The sequence below is a fragment of the Tachypleus tridentatus genome, chromosome 13 (assembly GCF_004210375.1).
Source record: "Tachypleus tridentatus isolate NWPU-2018 chromosome 13, ASM421037v1, whole genome shotgun sequence".
In the NCBI taxonomy this organism is placed as follows: domain Eukaryota; kingdom Metazoa; phylum Arthropoda; class Merostomata; order Xiphosura; family Limulidae; genus Tachypleus; species Tachypleus tridentatus.
In genome coordinates, this window is record NC_134837.1 from 29869738 (window position 1) to 29893705 (window position 23968).

Genomic DNA, 23968 nt, shown 5'->3' on the forward strand with positions numbered 1-23968 from the left:
GTTTTTATAGGTTTGTAACGAAATGGGTAATTAATATCATGATTGTTTGTTTATTTTTACTCGTAATGAAAAACTTGTACTCTTTAATTTTCTGCCCTAAAATAATTTTATAGTTTATTTCATAGTTTGTAAAATTCACCTAAACATAACAGAGAGCAGTGTTAAACTTACTTTTTTATCTTTAAACATTTTATTTCACTTACCAGTGAAATCCTTTTCCAACTAGACTCGAATAATTAAATATATACGTATAGTTTATTTGCAGTTCTTTTCCAACAATTCATTATGTTCCAAATATAGCAAAGAAATTCATATTTAATTGTTAAATTACAGACTTGAAAATGATGGATTCTGTAGAAACCAGAACATATTTTAAGCACATAAAAGACATAATCTAAAACTATCATTACACTACAGCATTACATGAGCATTTACCATCCATTTTATTTTTAACCCTGACCAGAAGAATTTATAAAAATCGGTAGGAAACAGTGATAACACTACAACAAAGGATCATTTGGTCTTACCCCACTGCCCTTGCATATCCACCTTTGAAGAAAGTAAAAATTTAAATCCACCTTCAATTTCAAGAAACTGTTGACACCTCGCTTAAAGAATTTATTGATTTTAGATAATACAACTTAAATGTAGATAGCCTGTCTTTTTCAAATTTTTAACGTTTGTCTTGCCATCTTATCTTCAGAATTGGGCACATTTTGAGGCCTTTATTTTGCCTGTTCCTATGATATTAAGATTTTGTGACATACCTTACTCTTAGAAATTGTTTATTCTAAACACATGCAAGTTTTGTATAACATACAGTAAAGAAAAGTTAATTTCATCTTAGTTATCCTTGTTATTAATCATTTATATATATGTGTACATGGAGGATATAGCTGTACCTTGATCATGAAAGGTAAAAGTGATATATTTCATTGTTAGGATCATATGATATCTTGAAGTTACAATCTCCTTTATGTTTGAATAGGAATTATAAGCTATTTCGAGAGTAGCTGTTCTGTATAAATCTACAATTATTGATTTATCTAAATAATGGAAGATTTAAAACAAAAAACAGCAGGGAAAAAATTACACACACACACACACCAGTTAAAGTTGTGACAGCAGGTAGATATTAATCTAGAACGTGAACTGGAGCGAGATGGTCAGTTTGGAAATAAGTTTGAGGACAAGAGCCAACCTGCTCATTTTAAAACTCCACTGAAGACAACTGTTCATTGTCTGTAAGGTAATATATGCGTGTTGTTTTCTATAAGTTAAAGTTTACTTACATTTAGTTCTCAGCACAGACTTCAGTTTTAGCAGATTTCTATTTTACTTCACAGGTTGGCCTGCCAATCCTCTGCTGTATAGCAAGCCTACTTAATATACTAAGAAGTCAGTTGATCTGAAAATAATTATCTTAATCCCTATAATAAACATTTATTCCCCTAAATCACCCTAGTAGCCTGTAGTAAGCCACTATCAGTATAAAGGTTCTGGTTTGACAGGAGTCCATAAATAACAAGTTTTCTTTCTCACATTCATATACCCTAGAACCCAGTTAAGTAATCTTTTACCATTACTTGTGATTTTCAAAATGATTGACCAAGAATACATTTGTTTCACCATCCACATAACAATAACATTTTTCTTTCATAAAGAAAACCTTAGATTTGTCTTTGGTGAATTTTTGGCGACTATGATATTAAATAACTTTAAAAAGCTTCTTTTATGAACATACAGGATTTTTCCACTACAAAAGTAGGAATAAGTGGCCTACAGTTTCCAGGACAGCCCCTAATATTTCTCTTTAACCCTTAAACAGCAGGAATGTTGTAGGTTGCAGCATCAATTGTTGATGGCTGCTGTTTAAGGGCTAATAGTAGCAATAATGATAGTTATTGGACATCTGTCTGTCAATGAAAGATAGCAAGGTGCTATATGATGTATTACTTCAAGATGCTGAGAAAACATTGACTGCTCCAGTACTTAAGCTACTTTTAATTTTTCAGGGTTTGTATTAAAAAGGTATTAATATTTACAAAGTAGTTCTAATATTTCCTAAAGAATGCAATTCTTAAATGTCTATTACAAAAGAAGAGGCTAACATACAGCAATCTAGAGGGCAAAATCTAAAGAAATGGAAGTTTATACATTCTTTACATAAATTTACAGTGGGCTGGTACAGGGTAAACTAAAAAAAATTTTGGAGAAGACTGGTGTCAAATCCAAGCTCATGAACTGGTTCATTCCATTAGAACAGTTATGAGAAGTGATCGAGTACTACAGTTTATTATATGGAAAATAATTCATCCTGTGTTTAATATATGCCTTTTCTTTTTTTAAAGGTTTACTGTAATTTTTTTTTTCCCCCCCCCTCCCTTTACTTATGTTAAATTAAAAGACATTTGTAACATGTTGGTAACAAATATTGTGTGTTAACATGTATATCCTTTCTGGCATTGAAAGATGTCATGCTGTATCAGTTGATGTTTTGCATTTTCATACCAAAAACAATAGGCTTCTTTTGGATATTGCACAGCTGATGTATTTGACTCTAGATACATTACAAATAACAATACTTTTGCCATTATAAACTTCATCTGTATAAAAATTCAGCAATAAATTTTATCTAGGGTACTGTATTGAGTTCTTGTAGTTTGGGGATAGTACATCTATAAATAAATTGTATACCAAAGATTTGAAATTTCATAAATTTATTTGATTACCAGGACACTTGTCAGAATTTAACCTTGAAACAAGTGATACACATTATAAATTAAGTGTCTTATACTACAGGAATTTATTAGATTAAGGTATTGCAGTATAATTAAATGAGCTTTGTTAATGTTTGTTTTAGAACAGGTTTTTAGAAGTATGAATGTTCTGTCAGTACTACTACTTACTTTTGTAAAGATTGGAAGTTTTAAAATCACAGGATAGCATTCCTGAGAAGTTCACAGGTTTATGAAAGAACTAGATAGCATTTCATCATCATGAATATGCTGCAGACAATGCATGATGTAAAACAGACAATGCCACCAAAAATCTTAGGTGGTGGCCATGTGCTAATTATTAATTTATGGACAAAGTGTAACCACTATTGACGTCCATGGTATCTCATCTTTCAGAGTATTTGTTTAATTTATACTTTACTCCTTTATAGTATACAGTTTTCTAGTAACCTAGAATTAGGTTACTATTTTGATATTTGACATTTCCTCCATTGCTAAAAGGAAATTTTAATTGTTATAAATCACTTGAACAAAATTAGGTATGTGGACATTGTGTCTAACAACTTAAGCATGCAACAAAATTTTATAAAAGAGGTAATTATTTTCTCTTAAGTTGAAGACATGTTGATAATGTCTATCAGGTACATGCAAGCATTACTTCTGGTGTCACAATGCCTCATGCTGAATGGTTAATATTAAAATATTTATATATTCTATAAAAAAGGTTTTTTTTTTTAGATACTGCCTACTTAGTTTGGAGTGAAGTTATCTATTTATCACCATTCGCTTTTTAAATCCAATGGATTTAATTAAATATGGGTTAAATGCCAGGTTTTAAAATAATTGTTTAATTCTTAGGAGGTTGCAGTTACAAGTTTCTTCCAACCTTTACATTTAGTTTTGTTTGTGGCATTAGAGATATTTAACTTAAAGAAGCTGCTTCTATAGTAGCAGAGATTTACATTTCTATGCCCTACATTGCAGGAGTTTCATACATAAAGTGATTTCATACAAAAATCCAGTCAGTGTAGTTTTGTTAACCGAAAAGTTAGAGAAATTGTTTTTGACGAATGTATTCATTTACAATTAAAAACTGGTAACTGGTTTTAATATCAAGATGGGGGTAAATGTAACTTAAATTTTTCTATTTTAAATGTTAGGGAATTCAACAACATTAATTTAAGGGTCCTAAGTAAGATTTATTTTAGAAATTAAGGTATTCCTAGTTTGGTGTAGTTAGTGATTTACAACTGTAGGCATTGACTTAGATGTAGGATGAGAGATAAAGCTAAAACCCCCATTAACTTACAGGTGTCAAAGAGTTGTGTATGCAAGAGTTCTAAGATATTAAAATCAGAAATGCAAATGTTAAAAAAATATGTTTATTAGAAAAATTACAGAATAAAGTAATCTTAAATATATATTAAGTATAGAAAATTTAAATTCATCACAACTAAAACATTAAAATATTAAGTCACTTATACAGCTACTTAAAGCCCATTTCATTCCAAATAAGCTGATACACTCGTCTCTCGTTTTGCTGTTTCAGAAGCCTGAAACAAAAGAATTAAGTTAGTTAATGTTCCCAAAGTTTCTACTGGAAAAGAAACATCTGAATAATATAAAGTTACTTACAATAAACTTACCAGTTTTGTAGGAATGTATGATTAAGTAAATCCAGTATGGTCATTTCAAGGTATAGCACATTTTGTTTCAACTCTGTGATCATTATAGAAGTCATCTCATTGAAATCTTTTGCCTTAAGGAGAAGAAAGTGAGGTGTGTTAGGTTAATTATGCAAGTAATTAATATGATTAGTAATGAGGGTCCAACTATTTAGCATAGTAGTTGGAAAGACTAAACTTAGTGTTTATATACAAAGTTAAATATATTTAAGTAAGGTTTTAAAAACTTACTTGATGTAGCTGTTCATACACATGTAAAGAATAATTCTGGGCAGATTCAAAGTCATCTTGTAAAGCAGTTGGCAAGAATTGAGATAAGGGAAATAGGCTATTGTATGAGGTCACAAGCTGTCTTGTTAGTTGTCTAGCAAGATAAAGAACTTGTTCACCTATAGTCTAATAAAACAAAATAGAATTAAACTTACTGGATATTGTTTAACTCCAAGTGTATTACAAGTCTCTAGAGTGAGATGACAAGTGATAAACATTAAGTTGTTCAAAATAAGAGATAAACTTACAGCAGGTTTAGTATCGGGATCAGTTTCTTTGTTTAACTCTTCCCACAACCAGTAAACATTCTTTTGAAGAGAATCTTTTGTCCAGTTCATAATATTGGACTTTCCTCTGGCATATTGCATCTGGGAGAAGTTAAAGTTAAACTTTAATATGCTTGTCACAATATATGTTAGATATTCCACAGTAGGTAGATCTAAGTTCTGAAGTTAACAACTTCCAAGTAGAGTGTTAAGAGAATATTTAAACACGTTAAAAATATTGCATTAGCACATTTGCATTTCATTTTGTGATATAGTTTAATAATGTGATCAATAGAAAAGTATGGCTGAATACTGAAGGATATTTGGTATAAGTTTAATTAGTATTAAGATAATTTATGTAATTAAATCTACAGAGTTTAGTATTAAACTATGAATTAAGGTAGTATTGATCTATAAAAAAATAGATACTATGTTAAATTAGACATTTGTTGGAGAAGTAGGAACTAAGTATATTGAAAGTTCAGGCTGAAAGTGTTTCTAATTGTAGGAAAAATTCTATAGATGAAGTTTTATCATGTTAAATTAAATTCAAGGTCAATTACTGGGTCACATAAAGGATACCAGGGTTACAGTGAAGTTCAATTTAGATACAACTCCCCAAATTTGTATCTGGACATTTTGAAGTTTCGATACAGCATTAAGGTAGAAGCGTCCTGTGATTTTACTGTAGAGACCACTAATTCTTTCAACAGAAATATCATCTTTCTGATCAACATTCTCTACAGAAATTGCAAGATCAAAAACATGAAAAAGACAAAGTTATTAATTATATTAACAGTTGTAAAAACGTTAGTCTGAAGTATTGACAATATATTTGTACAAATTCACTGGATCAGTTAAGTTGTATGGAACTAAAGTTAAAAAAGATGAAAATTCAAAGTTACAGAAGGTACACAAAAAGGTAGTTTTAGATGCAACTAGAAACTACTTACCTTCATTTTCAGTAGGGGGAAGGTAATAGTCTACCTGTTGTTCAGCTACTTTTAAAGCTTTATCCAATACATTAGATACAATTTTCCAGTAAAGTGCGAGTGAAAGGTCAAGTGTCTTTAGACAAGCATAGTCCTTTATTTGTTGAATCTAATTTTGAAATGAAGATTTAGTTAAGAGGAATGTTTATAAGTTTTTACAACAAGTTAAAAGAAGTACACATTAGATTTAATAATTTAACAATGCAAACAGCCAGCAAGAACACATTGAATATTCGGTTTATCACACTATGGAAACAAATAAATAGGAGAGCAAAATATATTTTAGGTGTAATGCAAATATACCTCTTCAATCCAAACTCGTTTATTATAAAAGATGAATATTTATTAAATTTAAAACTAACCTTCTCACTTCCATAAGTTTTAAGTTCATTGTAATGGTCAAAACTCTTCTGTACGGTGGAGTTGTACAGTTCTGTAGCATCTTTTAATATCTGGAAAGAGCACGATTAGAGTTCCTTGAAGACAATTGTTTAAATAAATAAAGCTTCCAAAATGATTAAGTAATAGGAGGACAAGATTCCAAACACTAACCTCCTCAGGTGGTTTGGCAATAAGTGGTGCCTTTTCTTCCAAGATATTTAAGCCACAACAGGCTAAGTTATCAGCCAGTTGAACTGTAAAAGAAGCCAGATTGAAGTATAACTTAACTGCCAAACCAAAACACGAGTAGTTTTAGTTAGAAAATGTAGTTGAAATTGTACGTGTAGAAATAAAGTTTAGTAGGAACAAAGTTTAGGCTTCATTTTTAAGTAGATAAAGCTTTAAATAACAAAATAAAATCAGTTTAAAGTACACTAGAAATTAACACGTTTCTTGCAACACGTATTGTAGCAAGCTAAGTTGCTGCTAATAATCATTAAAACTAGCACGTTTTGCAGAGTATTCGCCGAAGTAAAGACTGGTACTTACTCTGCCCAGAAAGAGTCAGTAAGAGTGGATGTGCGTGTCCAGCAACAACATCACGAGTCTTTTCAGCTATGGATAAAGTACGGGCTGCTAAGACATTAGATGTTTTAATGCGGTCGTAAGCGGCTGCAGTATACTGAGTAGTCATATTTACAAGGGGCAGCAAAGAAACTCTTTTAAGAAAGTCACTTTTTAATTCTTGTTCATCGAGAGTCTTTTCAGATACTTGCTGCTGCTTTTGATCCATGTTGATGTACTACGAATAGAGACAATACAATAATTTTAGAAAGTTCTATAGGGAAAAAAAGATTAGGGTTAACCACAGTAAAAAAAAGAAAAAAAAGGTACAATTATACACTTCAATATATAAGAACAATAAATCAAAACTCGGAAAGTAACGTATATCATACGTCATTATTTACATTAATGGTTAAACATAATAACATCATTCTAACTATCAGCATTAAACAACTCCAAAAATGATTAATATCCTACATTAATCTCTAGTAAAGAAATTTGACCCTTTCGCAACTACTACCCGAACCAAACAATTACACCTAACTTAAAAACCCACTTGAACACAGCCTTTTATCTAATACGATATTTTGCTATTATCCAATGACAACGCTGAAGACAAATTTCAAGCAAATTGACGCATTGCGAAATTGAGTAGGTCATGTGGCTTTGTGATATTCATATGATTCATTCTCAAGTAAACGACATCTGCCGGTCAAAGAAAGAAAGTGGTCAGCTGTCAGTCAGTTACCTCTTTCTTTCTTTGAGAACCTGACGATGATGGAAGAAGATCGAAATGTTGTTCGCTCCTGTACATTAGAAACATTTTCGCAAACCAAACCAGCCGTTTTGACATATATATTCATCTCTACAAGTGGGTTTTCTCGTCATCATTGATAAGTAGTGGTCTGTTTAGGTTTCTTGACGTAATGAAAATATATTGTAACACGGACATATGATGACATGAAATCTGTTTGACAAAGTTTGAGTCATGGTTTGGTGTTCATAACAGACTTGATAGTTTGATGGAACTTGTACATTTTATTATACATTTATTCCCAGTTGGTAGTAAGTGATACAATTCCCTCCAAAATATCTAACATTTACAACATTAGAAGTAATGCTGTGATCCGTTTCCAAAGGAATTGAGGACAAACGAGTGGTTGGTTATTTTGTGGTGGCAGGCTTGCCAGACAACTCCCAACCTCTGGAAGAATTCACCCATGATGGAATTACTCCTAAAACTTCTCATACTCTGACTTCTGTCATAGACATCACAGTTATCATCCATAGTCAAGAAGAAATAGTGCCTCAAGGCTATACTTGCATTGAGAAAACTCCTTTGGGTTTTCCTGCAGATCTTAACCATGGTAGCTTACGAAGCCCCAGCATTTACTTGTGTTATCACAGAGGGAGAGATAAACCTCCATTGGTGGACATTGGGTGAGTAATGAGTTTTTGTGACGATTCTTGAAACTACTATATTCAGTTAGTAAATATAGTTTTTAACTATACATATAAGTAGTCAACAGACAAATGTTGATTAATTTTAAACAGACTATTCAGAGAAATCTTAACAAATTGCAAGCTTACTTACATATTTCAAAACCTAAAACATTATAAATAAACATAACTTGTCTAATTGATTTTACTCCAAGTAGTTTTCAAATAACACTGTATGTTATTTCAATGATGTTAGTAGGGCTAAGCGTACTGCTATGCAGTTAGTTGAAGTTGAAAAAATTTAACTGCTCCATACAATTTTGATATTATTTCCAGAAACCACTAATTAAGACTTGTGCATATTACTCTCTACAGTTTTCGTATTCTTATTAAAGAAAGCGTGGGTTATTTTACAGGGAATATTTCAGATTTATTATTAATTTTATTTTCTCTTCAACAAAGAAGCATGAGAGGTGACCTTAGTTAAGTTTATCAGGTCTTGTGCAATATTCATAAGATAATAGGATGGGAGGACAGAATTTAAGATTTTAAAAGACAGACTAGACTCCAGTTTTCTAATTTGTCAGTGATTTCCTGAAAATGAAGGTGATTTTAAATTTGTATCTTTTTTAAAGGAAAGTGTACAAGGAAAGCCTTGAATAACCAAATGATCCAATCTTGACTTTATGTTATGTTTGTTTCAGAGTAGTTTAAGAATATGGATTAACAAAACATGACACACAGTGTGACAAAGGTTGATGCTTTAGAAACATCTGAACTTAAAGGAATCAAATGGTACTCATTTGTTTAGACCACTCTTTACCTAAAAAGTTTTATATTGTCACTTTAACCAGATAAAAGGATGTTATTTGTTGTATTATAATTGTTTTACATTCCACCAGAATACTCTATAAAACCTAAGAGCGAGTGATGGCAGACAGTCAAGTAGTCCACACTACTGCATATGGTCGATCTGCTAATGTAAACAATAGTGGGTCCCGAACATTTCTTACTTGTAGACGAGCATCTCTTACTGGTCCATGTAACCAACTGGTTGTGACAGATATCTGTGTTATTCTGTCCAGTAAGGTAGTGTATTCATTCAACCTAAGATTCTAAGTTTGGCCTTGAATGTGCAATGACCAAAGTTGTAATAATGTGTTTAGTTTTTTTACCTGAAAATAAGTAATTTACACAGATGACTTCTCGTGTGGCAAGAAAGCAATCAGTTAAGATGGTTTAATTTTACTTATGGTTCTTAAGTGTATAAAGATGTGAATGTAGAGGCATAATATGTAGATAAATGTATTTTAACTTTCATCAGTATGTAAAAAAGAATGAGGTATACAAGTATTATTTATTATTTTGATTTTTATGTAATTCATTTAAAAGATGATTTTAAATATATTTTAGGGAGAAACACGACCTCATGCATTCTGTGTAATCAATAAAATGTTGAACAAAGGAATGGTAAGAAGTTTTATTTTATATTAATACTGCAAATATGTTTATTTAACTTACTGGTTATGTAGAGAAACAGTAGAGAACCACTTGAGTAAGTTACTGCAGTACTTCTGAGGTTATTTATTGGTTGTGTTTAAATTGTTATTATATAAAGAAATCTTCAGTTTTAATTAGCTGTGTAAAGAGCTTTTGAGTTGCATTAGTTGATAGTCTCTAGGTAATGTATTATTGTTTAGTGTGTTCATATTTAAAATGTACTGTGTAGGCTTGGGTGGTAGGACTTTGACTTATATTCTGTGGGTCATTGATTCAAATTCTATGACTGAAAATGGCCACCATGTTAGTAATTAGTATGTTATAATGTGATAATCAATAACACTTTTCATTGGTACAAAGTTACCTAAGGTTTGAGAAGCTATCTTCCCTCTGGTTTGTCATTTCTAACTAAGAGTAGCTTTGTGTGAAATTGAACAAATGAAACAATATATAGTATACTTAAGAAACAAACCTTCATATATTTCTTTGTTAATCTTCTGTTATGGTTGTTTTTTAAACATATAGAAATTTTTAATTGTAAGAAGCTTTAATAAAGGAAATATAAAAGTAGTAACAGACACACTAAAATTGGCAATAACAAATAATCAAAATGTTTTAGAAGTAAAGTATAAAACAAAATTCTGTCTTAATATTAACAAACACAACTGTTTTCAAGACACTGCAGATGTCTTTTACTTTTACTTTATCTTACACTACGTATGGCCGGGCATGGCCAAGCGTGTTAAGGCGTGCAACTCGCAATCTGAGGGTCGCGGGTTCGCATCTCCGTCGCGCCAAACATGCTCGCTCTTTCAGCCGTGGGGGCGTTATAAATGCGGTCAATCCCACTATTCGTTGGTAAAAGAGTAGCCCTAGAGTTGGCGGTGGGTAATGATGACTAGCTGCCTTCCCACTAGTCTTACACTGCTAAATTAGAAACGCCTAGCGCAGATAGCCCTTGTGTAGCATTGCGCGAAATTCAAAAACAAACAAATAGAAGAAACACTTCACTAAACATCTGCTGGTTTGTTTCATGTATTTTACAGAAAGCATCCTTCGCATCTTTCAGAGATACTGCTTTTGTTATTCCTTTGAACATGGGCAACTGAAACTTGAGTCGTTGTGTAGAGATTTCTGGATAGAAGTTTATAACCGAGTTGTCAATCTTGCCAGATGTGAACATGTTCTCAAGTGCCAGATATTGCCTCAAGTCATTGTTGTCTGCATTGAATCTAGTGGTCAGATGTTCTATGACTGTGTCCACAAATTCAAAATATTGGCTTCTGTAGTAATCTCTAGCTGTTGCAGAATGGTGTGCTAAGCCATCACCTGTGATCCTTCTGGGGGGTCTGTGAATTCGTGGTAGTTCAAGTTACGTTATTCTCAGCTTCATCAAATATCTTCTTGTAATTTTCCTCTGTTCTCAATACCCGCAATTTCTCAACTGTCATTGCAGATGCTTCAATCATGCCACATACTGTCGTTGATTTTGCTTGGAATGCACGGTTTAGTTCTTCTAATGCAGCTAATGGATACTGAGCCATCAACAATCCTAAAACTGTCTTTTCTTTGTCAAATCTGTCCAGCAGACCTCGTGCTTTCACTGCTACATCTGATTTTTCATTTGCTAATTCAGACAAAGAATCAACAATGTCACTGTAGTGATTATTAGCACATGTAATTGCAGATAGGCGACACAACCAGCGTGTTGGACACAGTGGGCGGATGTATTTAACTGGACCATTGTTGCTGTCTGACATTACAATATTTTCAAAGATTGTCTTGTATTTGCCTGACCTCTGAAACAAGACACCAAGTTCGTGTACCCACTGGATAGAATCTCGAACACATTCACAAGCTTCAACTGCATGTTGCATTATTAAATTAGCCTTGTGTGCTCCGCAGTGAAAAATAAAGCTGAAGGTTGCTTCTCTTTTATTTTTGCCTGGCATCCACTGTACGCACCACTCATGTTAGCGGCTCCATTATATGTTTTTGCTCTTAATCCTGACAGTGGTAAATTGAGTCTATTCAGTACATCAAATATAGTCGAGGATATTGTTTCACCAATTCTATTGGAAGCACTGTACAAACTAAGAAATGTCTCATGGACGTCAAGGTTCTCATATACGTTCATACACATATTACTTCCTGTTCGGCACTTGTAACATCTTAAGTGTCATCAACCATTAATGCAAAGATTTTACTTTGCTGCACTTCGTGTAATAAGTTCCTCGGTATTTGATGGCTGAACATCTCCATTATTTCATTCTGAGCCTGGGGTGATGTGAATGTGATTTTCTTTGACAAGTAGGCCGTCAACACAGGATCTTCGTTTTACAGGAGCTTCATTAACTGCAGGAAGTTTCTCTCCGTATCAGTATGTCCACGTAATGCTAAACCTTGATGCAGTAAGAAACGTAAACTTCTGAATATTTTGGCTAGACTTCTTTTGCATTCTTCCTGCTGCTTCTTTTTTCTATCATGTAGCTGGACAGTCATTGGCGCTACATCAAGTGAACCTTCTGGAGATACAGCGAATATGTGCTGAGAGGAGGATTGGTGTTCGTTGAATTTCTGTTTTGTCTTTTTCCAGTTGAAAAACTAGTGGATAGGAAGGTATACTCCACTGACCTCTCCAATTTCCCTGTAAAAAGGCCTCTATTTTCTGCCTTGGCACAATGAAAGCATATAACTTTTTGAGTCTGATTGTCGAAGTGCAGCCATGGGAACTCATCAAACCACTTGCCGTGGAAGTTGCTATTTTGATATTTTGCTTTGTGTCGTGGTATTAGTTGTGCGTCTGGGTGTTATAGCTTTTCACACTGTATCTGTGGAGTGTCAGCTTTTTCATTACTGCACAAACTTGTTTCACAACTATCTGGTGGTTCATGATGTACAATAGTTGCACCAGGATTTTCAGACTCGTCCTTTGATGAACATGGTATTTTCTCTGTATGGCAAGTTTCTATTCCTTTGCTTGAGGTTGTTGGATTATCTATATCTGCATTGTCACTTGTAGTACTAGTAACTGGCTTGCAGAACTGTCTAATATCGGAAAGTTTCAGACGCTTGCTTGTCATAATTGGAATCTGTTTCCCAGATGACTCAACAAGCTAAAATACAATCTTTATTGAAAAACTCTAACGTACAACGAACGAAGATAGAACAGAATGGAAGTAGGATTGAACTGTACAATGTATTTAAGTCGAACGCGCGAACCTCAGAGTGACTACCGAGCTGACTGACCGCCTGGGCATCGCTGGGACAATAATGTGTGCCAGTTAGAACACAAGTAATTGCAAGTTTCTCGAAAAATACTTGAACAATCACAAATATATTATATTCCTGTTAAAGCTCATCAAAAGGCAAACACGTTGTGATATAATGTCTATAAGCACGTCTATTAAATAAAAACACCTAAACAAAAACTAGCAATACAATTCGAGTAGAGGCTTCAGGCCGTTGAAATCGCTCCTTTTGTGTTCTAATTATACAAGAAAATAGAATATTTTTACTATCTATGATAAGAGAATATAGTTCTTTTACCATAAAGCACGAGCACTTTATTAGAGGGCGGTGATGATCTGAAATTTCATGATTAATGACGGCCACAAACACAGGTCTAATGAGCCCTGTTGTAAAATCGATGCTCAGACTTAAGGGAGCGGGGGGGGTAATGTAGGGCGCGTCTAGATCTGAGCAGCCCGAACCTGTCGTTAACTGTACACTAAACATACACTATGGTCAGCGGATTCGGCAGTTAAGGAGAGTAAGGCGTTCAACAATAAAACCGGTTAGACATGCATAAGAACAAATGGCGCAGGAAAACCGCACAATATACACATAAGATTGATGCAGCTGCAAGCTACAAATGGCCTGCCAGATCTGCATCACAGGAGTTTACGCTTGAGAGTAATATTTTCGAATTTCATGCTCTGTTCAATCTGTTGTGTGTGTTTTTTCGTATAGCATAGCCACAAAGGACTATCTGCTCAGCCCACCGAGAGGAATCGAACCCCTGATTTTAGCGTTGTAAATCCGGAGACATACCGCTGTACTAGCGGGGGGCAATCTGTTGTGATGAAAATTTTACTTAATCTTACACTACGTATGGCCGGGCATGGCCAAGCGTGTTAAGGCGTGCAACTCGCAATCTGAGGGTCGCGGGTTCGCATCTCCGTCGCGCCAAACATGCTCGCCCTTTCAGCCGTGGGGGCGTTATAATGTGACGGTCAATCCCACTATTCGTTGGTAAAAGAGTAGCCCAAGAGTTGGCGGTGGGTGGTGATGACTAGCTGCCTTCCCTCTTTTCTTACACTGCTAAATTCGGGACGGTTAGCACAGAGAGCCCTCGAGTAGCTTTGTGCGAAATTCAAAAAACAAAAAAAAAAAAAAAATACACTCCGTATCTACGAAGGTAGATTGTGTGATAGTGCTTGCAAGCCTTACATGTATACTTAGGCCTACTAACTGCTACTTACGAACTATCGCTTAGATCGAAAAGCTTAGAAGCACGCCTGTATTAAAGATGTACATTTCGGCTACTGAAAAAAAAACTACATTTAGGCCTAATTATGTAATTCGAATGGTAAGAACACGAGAATCACAAGAACAAACACAATGTGTAGGCCTGTGATGCAATAAAACAATTCAACAGACCAAACTGTAGGGGGGATGATTGTATGCACCATATCACCACCTAAAATGCTCAATTCTAAACATTTTTTATAATTTTAGTATAAATACATGTACATCTTGATTCATTTGTTTTATTCAGACCTTATGTAAATGACGGGTCACTCTTCCTGACGGGTCACTTGATAAGTATAGAGGTGGAAGTCCTACTGAGCTTCCTTAACACTGGTGTGGTTACTTTTGGTAAAAAGTGGCGATATACTTTCTTTTTTGTGTTTTTTTATTTTGTTTTGAATTTTTTCAATCTACGAATGCTCTTTTCTTTTGTATTTTCAAATAAATAAATGAAACACAGTGACAGTGTTTACATTTAAAGCGAACATCTACTGTCGTTAATGGCTTGAAAAGGTACCAATACGTACTCTTCAATGTATATACTCGAAAACAAGAACAAAAAAAAGGGGGCGATAGAGTCGAATATATAAACCAGTGGTTCTCAACCTTTTCTGACTTGCGACACACTACGACAATCTGAAAATTTTCGCGGCACACCTGGAAAGCCTTAACAATTTGCTTAGGTACACGTTATACGGCAAGCGCTAAAAGCCTTAGAACAAAAATGACGGCCAAAGTAAGCGATAATAATGTTATTGTGCATCACGTTTAGATACACGTAACACAGAAGAGTTAACTTAAAAAGCTTCAGAACGAAAATCACGGCCAGAGCAAGCGATAGTATCGTGAATGTGCAGATGACATTAATATTGCTTGCTTTGGCCGTGAGTTTAGTTCTGAGGCTTTTTAACAGTTTTGCGGTTTTGCAGAAAAATCAAAACTTTTAATTTTTACCTGGGTTTTCAATGTGACGTTTGTGCCTGCTTCCGAGAGCAAATCAAATTGAAGCGAGGCTCTAACGTAGACAAACAAGCTCGCATTTCATCATCGACTGTAAGAAGCCTCTCTCTCTTTCTGGCTTTAATTTCAGTCAATGCTGAAAATTCAATTTCAAAAACCACGAAGATGCAAATGAAAGCAGAACTTCAACTGCTTTTGAACTGATTGCATGATGTCAATTTTTAATGGAGATCCAAAACTCATCCAGCTCTTTTCGGGAAACAATGACTGATAAAATTTGTCGTTTCGTAAATCAATGAGCTGTTCTTCCTCCTCAGTTGTAAGATTTGTTGTCTCGTTAATTCCGAATGGATGTGTCACCAAGTTATATTAGTCGACAGCAAGTGACGGAAAGTAATGTTTTAGTGCGAACTGTAGGTCGCTTAATGTGTTCAAAATTTGAGGGGCAATTTTCTTCTTTGACGGACATTCGTTAACAGAAGGTAAACAATCAAGAACTCCTTTCGAGATCTTATTCTTCCACAGCATCACCTTTTCATCGAAGGCCTTCAGTTTGGACGTTGCAGTAATAATGTTTTCAAATGGTCCTTGGAGACTTAAGTTCAGAGAATTTAATTTGTCAAACAAGTCGGAGAGAAATTGAACCTTCAACCACCAGATCTCATCATGAAAAGAAAATTCAAAACCTCCTTCCTCAACCTCCAAGACAGAAATTACTTTAGTTTTTAGTTGGACAAGACGCTCTAACACCTTTCCTTTCGAAAGCCATCGAACTTCAGTGTAATACAGTAGCTTTTTGTAGTCTCAATCCATCGCCTCACAGAGAAAAGTCGAGATTAAAATGGCCGAGACTTGATGAAATTCACCAATTGAATAACTTGATTCATAACAGACTGCAAATCTTTCGGTAAAGATTTGGAGGCGAGCGCCTCTCTGTGAATCATGCAGTGAAAAATCCTAATGTTTGGATTTTATTGACGCACCAGAGTGACGAATCCCTTCTCTTTTCTTTGCATAGAAGGACAGCCATCTGTGCAAACGCTGGCACAGTTATTCCAATGTAATTTGAAGAGCAAAATGTTCTCATTCACCAACTCGAAAATGTCTTGGTCTTTTGCTGTACTTTTTAAATCTTTGCAAAATAAATATTCGTTTACGATTTGTCCATCTTTTATGAATCGAACAAAAGCCAGAATTTGAGCTTTTCCGCTAACGTCAGTAGATTCATCAACTTGAAGAGACCATAGCAGAGACAATTCATCTTCAGGCGCTTCGAAGTGTTCGCATACTTGATCCTTCAAAACCCATGACCAGTCTAAAATTCTGTGCGAAATTGTGTCATTGGATAAAGCTGAATTGCAGAGTAGGCAGAATGGTAATTGAGAATGTTTCGATCCCAAAGCGATAAAACCTTATTCGATGTATTCGTTTTTGGTCCCCTCGGTGGGCTGAGCAGATAGCCCTTTGTGGTTTTGCTGTAAGAAAAAAAAAATCGTTTTTGTACTTTCGTTGTACTTGATTCCTTGCTTCTGATTCAACACATTCTCCTTTGCAGCACCAGACTTACTTAAATATTTTTCCATGTATAAATGATAATGCTAATTCATACACGATAAGCACGAAGTTGTGCAGTTGATATAAAATTCCTACCTACAGCGTAGTAGCTGTAGCTTACCGCAGAATGATAACGTGTTCCAGAAAGCAGTTTGATTGTTTGATGCATCATTTATGACGTACGAAGCGCTTGTTGCGCCACAATAAAACTAACAGTCGAACCGTTGCAATCGAGAATGAAATTTAAGTATGAAGTTTTCAGTGCTCGAGTTTAATGAAAACTATCGAATGTTTTGGAAGGTTTCAGAGTGTCTCTATAGTAGCTTTTATTAACTGATGTGTTCGACTTGCTTGTAAAATCTCAAGAAAGTTGAATGTGTTTCAAAACCACAGCAGCACACCTGCCAATCTCTCGCGGCACCCAGGTTGAGAATCACTGTTTTAAACTGTAGGGTGTTTTAGGATAGTAAGTTGTAAGTTTGCTTTATTACGGTCTAAATTGAGCTAAGGAAAAGGTCTGAAGCTTTATGTTACACTAATGAAAATAATACTTAATTCAAAAGGAATAAACTGACCAGACACTTTTTCCTACACTAATGAAAACAATGCTTGCTTAATTCAAAAGGAATAAACTGACCAGACACTTTTTGTTACACTAATGAAAACAATGGTTGCTTAATTCAAAAGGAATAAACTGACCAGACACTCTGTGTTACACTAATGAAAACAATACTTACTTAATTCAAAAGAAATAAACCTACCAGGTACTTTGTTTCGTACTAATGATAATATTTAATTTTGTATCCAAACATGGACCGGAAACTTAGTGTTTATATTAATGAAAGCAATATTTATTTGGTTATATACACAAAGTGCGTATACTTGCTTTATGGACAGTGGATAGTTGTGTGCTACTGGACTGTTTCAACTGGTCCCGTTATTTTACTTGCAGATGAAACAATTCTGATAGGCAGAGGTCATCCACTAGTGACACATCCAGTTCTTCTTGACTGGGTTCAGCGGTCTTAAAATGTCTTTCTTTCCTCTTAATGTTGTTGAACTCAACAGTTCAACTGCACAAAACCACAATCTTTCCAGATTAAGGGGTTTCTCACGTAGTGTTACAAAGGTTCACTGTATAACAAGAGAAACAGCAGTAAAGTTAGAAAGTGAATCTACAGTTAATTAACAGAGTTCAAGTAGGAAAAACATACTAGGCACGATGTTTTATACAAAATAAAAACAAACTTTATTAAATTACTTAGATTAAGTATGCATACTGGACACTGTGTGGTCACTTCTTACTATATTTACGAATATTTGAGATTTGACATGCACACTAAAGTGTAAATTATACACTTATTATCCATATTACTTACTATTGTACATATTATACACTAATTATCCATATCACTTACTATTGTACATATTATACACTAATTATCCATATTATTTAATATTATACATAATTTACACTTATTATCCATATTACTTACTATTGTACATATTATACACTAATTATCCATATTACTTACTATTGTACATATTATACACTAATTATCCATATTATTTAATATTATACATATTATACACTTATTATACATATTAATATGTTTATTACTTGTTTAGTTGTAACTATTCAAGTGAGAAATGTTCTTACTAATCAATAGTATATTTCATTTACATATATTATTTTCACTGCACTTTTTTCTGATCTCTGTTTAATAATCCCAAAACTAAAATTACGTAAGGAATGTTATCATTATGTGAAAATCAGTTTGGTAAATAATAACTTCGTATTTGGTGTAGATATTGGTTAGTCAGCAATATCGTTTAGAAGTAAGGTTACAAATCTAAATAAATAAATAATATTAAACATTATACTTTTCTCAATAGCCGACTCCACTCAAATTAAGTATGCAGCTTTCTCGGATTGTAACTTGCAGATTATAGGGAACGAATTCAGCCGCAAACCAATGACTATCGCAGCGCAAGAAGGATCATACCTTAGGGACCAGTTATCTAGTTCGTGAGTATTCTTTGTTTTCTTAAACATAATTAGACTTTACGTTAATTTTATTTCTTTTAAAACAGAAACTACACATTCTGGTAATTACCAAAAATTGTGTACTCTTATAACCGCAGTATGGTATCATATAATTATTGAATAAGTTTACTCGTTTTCACATGTAACTGATATATTAATTGAAATAATGAATCGAAACCTACGAAAGAGAAATGAGCCACAGAAGACTGTTAGATATTTTAGCAATTTGTAAAACATATTTAATGGTGTAGCAAAAACTGAAAGCCCGTGGGTTAAGATACTTGTGCCCATGAATCCGCTTCACCTTTAGCAGTAGCATATCATATTACACAGAGTCGCGAGTTTGTCAGAAATCCTATTTTGAAACAATGGTAATTTGTTTGGGGTATGTTGCGGTTCTAGTTATGCTTGATATGATTATTTACTGTGTACTTTAATACAGAAAACATAGTATCAAGTTGGGAAAAGAAAAATACTTTGATTAAACATCAGGACTATTCCTCAATCCTAATTTGTATATCTTCTAATAAAAGTGTGCTACCTACATAGAACAGGACTAGGCATCTATTTACTTAATACTGAACATATGTATATACATATGGTGATCAAATAGTATTACTTATGATACAAACCAACCTAATATGTTGGAATATGTTCAACGTTCCACCATTAGCGTGATTATTTTTGAATATAAGTTTATTTGTTCTGTGTTGTGTTTCAAAACGAATGCTAATACAAGATATTTAATAATATAAGTTAAGTATTAACGTAAAATATATAATAATATAAGCTAAATACTAACATAAGATATTTAATAATATAAGTAAAGTACTAATATAAGATATATAATAATATAAGTTAAGTACTAACGTAAGATATAAAATAAGTTAAATTCTAATTTAAGACATATAATAATATACGTTAAATACTAACGTAAGATATATAAAAAGTTAAATACTGCAGGAAGTTGTTTAAAACTGAACCGGACATCAATGGGTGTTTGTTAAACACTTTCAGTTAGTGTTGATAATCAAACAATGAGTTGTTTAAAACTGAACAATACATTAATAAGAATGTTTATTTATCTATGCAGATTCAGACACAGATGCTAATCATAACCTGACGTTAGTCTGACAGTATAATGTAATAGAATATTCTTTTATACCTAAATTATATGTTAAAGCAGTTGATAATACATCAGTTATTTTTTATCTCAATCTGACTGCAGTTAAAACAGATAAATCGCTCTGGAATCTGCAGTTTGAATCAGATTTTAGATGAGTTAATAAATCTGTGACGGATTGGATGTTGAGCTTTTTAAGAATGAAGTGACAAATTAGGTTGAATTTTTTTTTTCTCTATTTGTTGGAAGTGTTTACTGAATTAAACATTGATGATACTGTATGGATCACAGGACTGTAGAACCGGATTGATTATCTCTGAGATTAGATTTTTATTATATCTTATTTATACCCTTATATTATAGGATTCTAGAACTGTTAAATCAGAGGAAACTTGAAAAACTGAAAGAAAAATGGTGGAATACAAACTCTAAACTTCTGGCTTGTAAGAAATAAGAAGAACGTAATGACGGAATTGGAATTGAAAACATTGGTAGGTTTTGGTTTTGTTTACAGGCTTGCTTTAAATTATGTACTGAACGATTATAAAAATATTTTATTGGTGTATCTAACATGAATAAGCAACTAGCTGTGCTTACTTCCACTGTTATTGTTTTTTCTAGTTATTTAGCTGAAGAATACTATAAAGTAAGTCTGTAATAATGTATACTGAGACAGCTCATCTTCAGGTGTCGTTTTATGGGTCATTTTGAACTTAGAAACACCATTGCCGGCTGGATATAAAAACAATCTTTATGAACTTGTGGTTTATGAGTTTATTAATTATAGAGTCCTAATAAAATAAAACATATTTAAACAGTACCTACTCCCAGTGCTATGATACTCAACAACAAGTTATTTTTGTACTATATCTCGTGTAAACTGGTTGTAAATTAAAGTGCTAAAACCCATACTAGCCGTCTTGAGAATATTTCTGTTTGGGACCTGTAAAGAGTGTCTTTTTACTAAATCCATCTTGAATTGGTCGAAATATTGTTAATTGACCAAAACCACTACAATTATGGACTTATTTAAGCTTTTTACCATCCCAAATGACCCAAAATGGACATATTCCACATTTATGTGTGTATTGTTCTTGTACCTGTCAAATATCTTGGTAACAACTACAGTAATTTGCCGAAGTCATGATAGAAAAACCAATCCTAGAATTATGCTTTTAGACCCCTACAATTACGAAAAACAGGCGAATTCACCTTATATTTTGTCGATGGGTTGGACTTCTAGAAAAGTATCTTTGGGCGAAATGTAAATTAAATTGGTCAAAATATGGCCGACTAATTGACCATAAACCTCAAATTATATTTTTCGTGACCTTTGGTCCCCTAAAAATTCTCACTGTTTGTTAAAAATTGACCTTTGATATCATAGAATCAAATGAATTTATATTATTAAAATGATAAATTTTACAAACAATCTGCTATAAGTTTCAATGGTAATTATTAACTTTGATTTGATAAATAAATTATTTTATGTCTCTCAGTGTAGAAGTTAACAGTAGATCTTTTATGCGTTAGCAGTAACTAAAAGCTGTAATTATTAACGGTAAGGCTGATAACTTTATTTGGTAAATAATTTGCTATCTTGGGCTGTTAAATATTGTTTTCAACAATTATGAACGTTGCTCGTATTTTCTTAGGGACAGAGAGAGGGGATTCGTTTTGCTCATAGCATGTCTTTTTTACATATGCACGTTTCATGGGAAGAACTTAGTGATAAATGTTGAAAAAAATATTCATGAAAAATAACAACATTTATATTTACTCAAATGTAACAACAATGTATCAGTTTTTAGTAACTGTTAAAAGGTAGACAAACTGAAATCTATATCTTTATGTATTAACTGCACTGTATCAAACTAGCTAGAATTATGTAAATGTGAGCAAAAAACAAAAATTTTCTGGTATGTACTTAGTAAGCATCCTGGCTCTGATGTGAACTAATTCTGGTACGTACTTATTGGGCATCCTGGCCCTGATGTGAACAACTAATTCTGGTACGTACTTACTGGGCATCCTGGCCCTGATGTGAACAACTAATTCTGGTACGTACTTACTGGGCATCCTGGCCCTGATGTGAACAACTAATTCTGGTACGTACTTTGTGGGCATAGTGGCCCTGATGTGAAGAACTAATTCTGGTACGTACTTATTGGGCATCCTGGCCCTGATGTGAACAACTAATTCTGGTACGTACTTATTGGGCATCCTTGCCCTGATATGAACAACTAATTCTTGTACGTACTTAGTGGTCATCCTGGCCCTGATGTGAACAACTAATTCTGGTACGTACTTATTGGGCATCCTGGTCCTGATGTGAACAACTAATTCTGGTACGTACTTATTGGGCATCCTAGTCCTGATGTGAACAACTAATTCTTGTACGTACTTAGTGGTCATCCTGGCCCTGATGTGAACAACTAATTCTGGTACGTACTTATTGGGCATCCTGGTTTTGATGTGAACAACTAATTCTGGTACGTACTTATTGGGCATCCTGGTCCTGATGTGAACAACTAATTCTGGTACGTACTTATTGGGCATCCTGGTCCTGGTGTGAACAACTAATTCTTGTACTTACTTGGTAAGCATCCTGGCCCTGATGTGAACAACTAATTCTGGTACGTACTTGGTCGGCATCCTGGCCCTGATGTGAACAACTAATTCTGGTACGTACTTATTGGGCATCCTGGTCCTGATGTGAACAAATAATTCTGGTACGTACTTATTGGGCATCCTGGCCCTGATGTGAACAACCAATTCTGGTACGTACTTGGTGGGCATCCTGGCCCTGATGTGAACAACTAATTCTGGTACGTACTTGGTGGGCATCCTGGTCCTGGTGTGAACAACTAATTCTGGTACGTACTTATTGGGCATCCTGGTCCTGATGTGAACTAATTCTGGTACGTACTTATTGGGCATCCTGGTCCTGATGTGAACAACTAATTCTGGTGCGTACTTATTGGGCATCCTGGCCCTGATGTGAACAACCAATTCTGGTACGTACTTGGTGGGCATCCTGGTCCTGGTGTGAACAACTAATTCTGGTACGTACTTATTGGGCATCCTGGTCCTGATGGGAACAACTAATTCTGGTACATTTCTGTAATGTTTCAATTAAAACACACAACATGTGCAGTATAGTTATCTATATTTAAATTCTGTAATGTTTCAAAAAAACACAAAACAAGTACAGTGTTGTTTATTAGTTCTGTAACATCTTCCATAAAACACGCAACATGTACAGTATGGTTCTTTATATTTGAGTGTTGTGATGTTCGAAATAAAACACAATAATTACAGTATGGTTATTTATATTTAAGTTTTGTAATGTTTAAAAAAATGCGAAACAAGTACACTATGGTTCTTTATATTTACAGCTCTATAATGTTTCAAATAAAATGCACAAGTGAGATATGAATTCTTATATTAACAGTTGTATAATGTATCAAATATAACACATAAGTATAGCGTGGTAATTTATGTTTACAGGTTGTTTGTTTGTTTTTGAATTTCGTACAAAGCATGATAGGCGCGACGGGGATGCGCACCCGCAACCCTCAGATTACGAGTCGCAAGCCTTAACACGCTTGGCCATATCTGTAAAAGATTGCATCAGTTATGATAAGGTTAAACCAGCTATCCTCATAGTTAACGAGATAGTACTGGAGACTTATCGTCAAAAGTTTTGAGGTTATCACAAACAAGAAAACCAAATTTATATGGAATTTGTCTACAAAAAAAAGAAGTTTATTTTGATCGATGGTGGAATTCTATGTTTGCTGGTAACAATTTCGACAAATTAAGATAATTATATCTAATTGAGGAATTTATACGCTGTATGAGTGACGACCTCAAAACGTATTTGGATGAAAAAAAAGTTGAAACACTACAGGA

At 33.9% G+C, this 23968-nt stretch overlaps 2 protein-coding genes across 3 annotated transcripts; one reads left to right on the forward strand and one right to left on the reverse strand.

Annotated features, from left to right (window-relative positions):
- Positions 1 to 4224: 4224 nt before the first annotated feature.
- On the reverse strand, positions 4225 to 7491 carry LOC143236098 (perilipin-2-like). The gene is made up of 10 exons (XM_076474368.1): positions 7374 to 7491; positions 6882 to 7134; positions 6504 to 6586; positions 6314 to 6403; positions 5913 to 6060; positions 5542 to 5699; positions 4942 to 5061; positions 4655 to 4819; positions 4385 to 4497; positions 4225 to 4291 (listed from the first exon to the last, which is right to left on the reverse strand). The coding sequence occupies exons 2-10, from the start codon at positions 7123 to 7125 to the stop codon at positions 4225 to 4227; spliced, it is 1188 nt and encodes a 395-aa protein (XP_076330483.1). The 5' UTR covers positions 7126 to 7134; positions 7374 to 7491.
- A 66-nt stretch (positions 7492 to 7557) lies between these two features.
- On the forward strand, positions 7558 to 21231 carry LOC143237927 (DENN domain-containing protein Crag-like). Of its 2 annotated transcripts, XM_076477681.1 has the most exons (5): positions 7558 to 8336; positions 9239 to 9425; positions 9750 to 9806; positions 18780 to 18912; positions 20417 to 21231. In XM_076477681.1, exons 2-4 carry the CDS (start codon positions 9267 to 9269, stop codon positions 18834 to 18836), a joined length of 273 nt encoding a protein of 90 aa, XP_076333796.1. In that variant the 5' UTR covers positions 7558 to 8336; positions 9239 to 9266; the 3' UTR covers positions 18837 to 18912; positions 20417 to 21231. The 2 variants fall into 2 exon arrangements, 1 of the variants encoding a protein (XP_076333796.1); XR_013020340.1 differs by lacking the exon at positions 9239 to 9425 and having other exon boundaries at positions 7625 to 8336.
- Positions 21232 to 23968: the final 2737 nt, after the last annotated feature.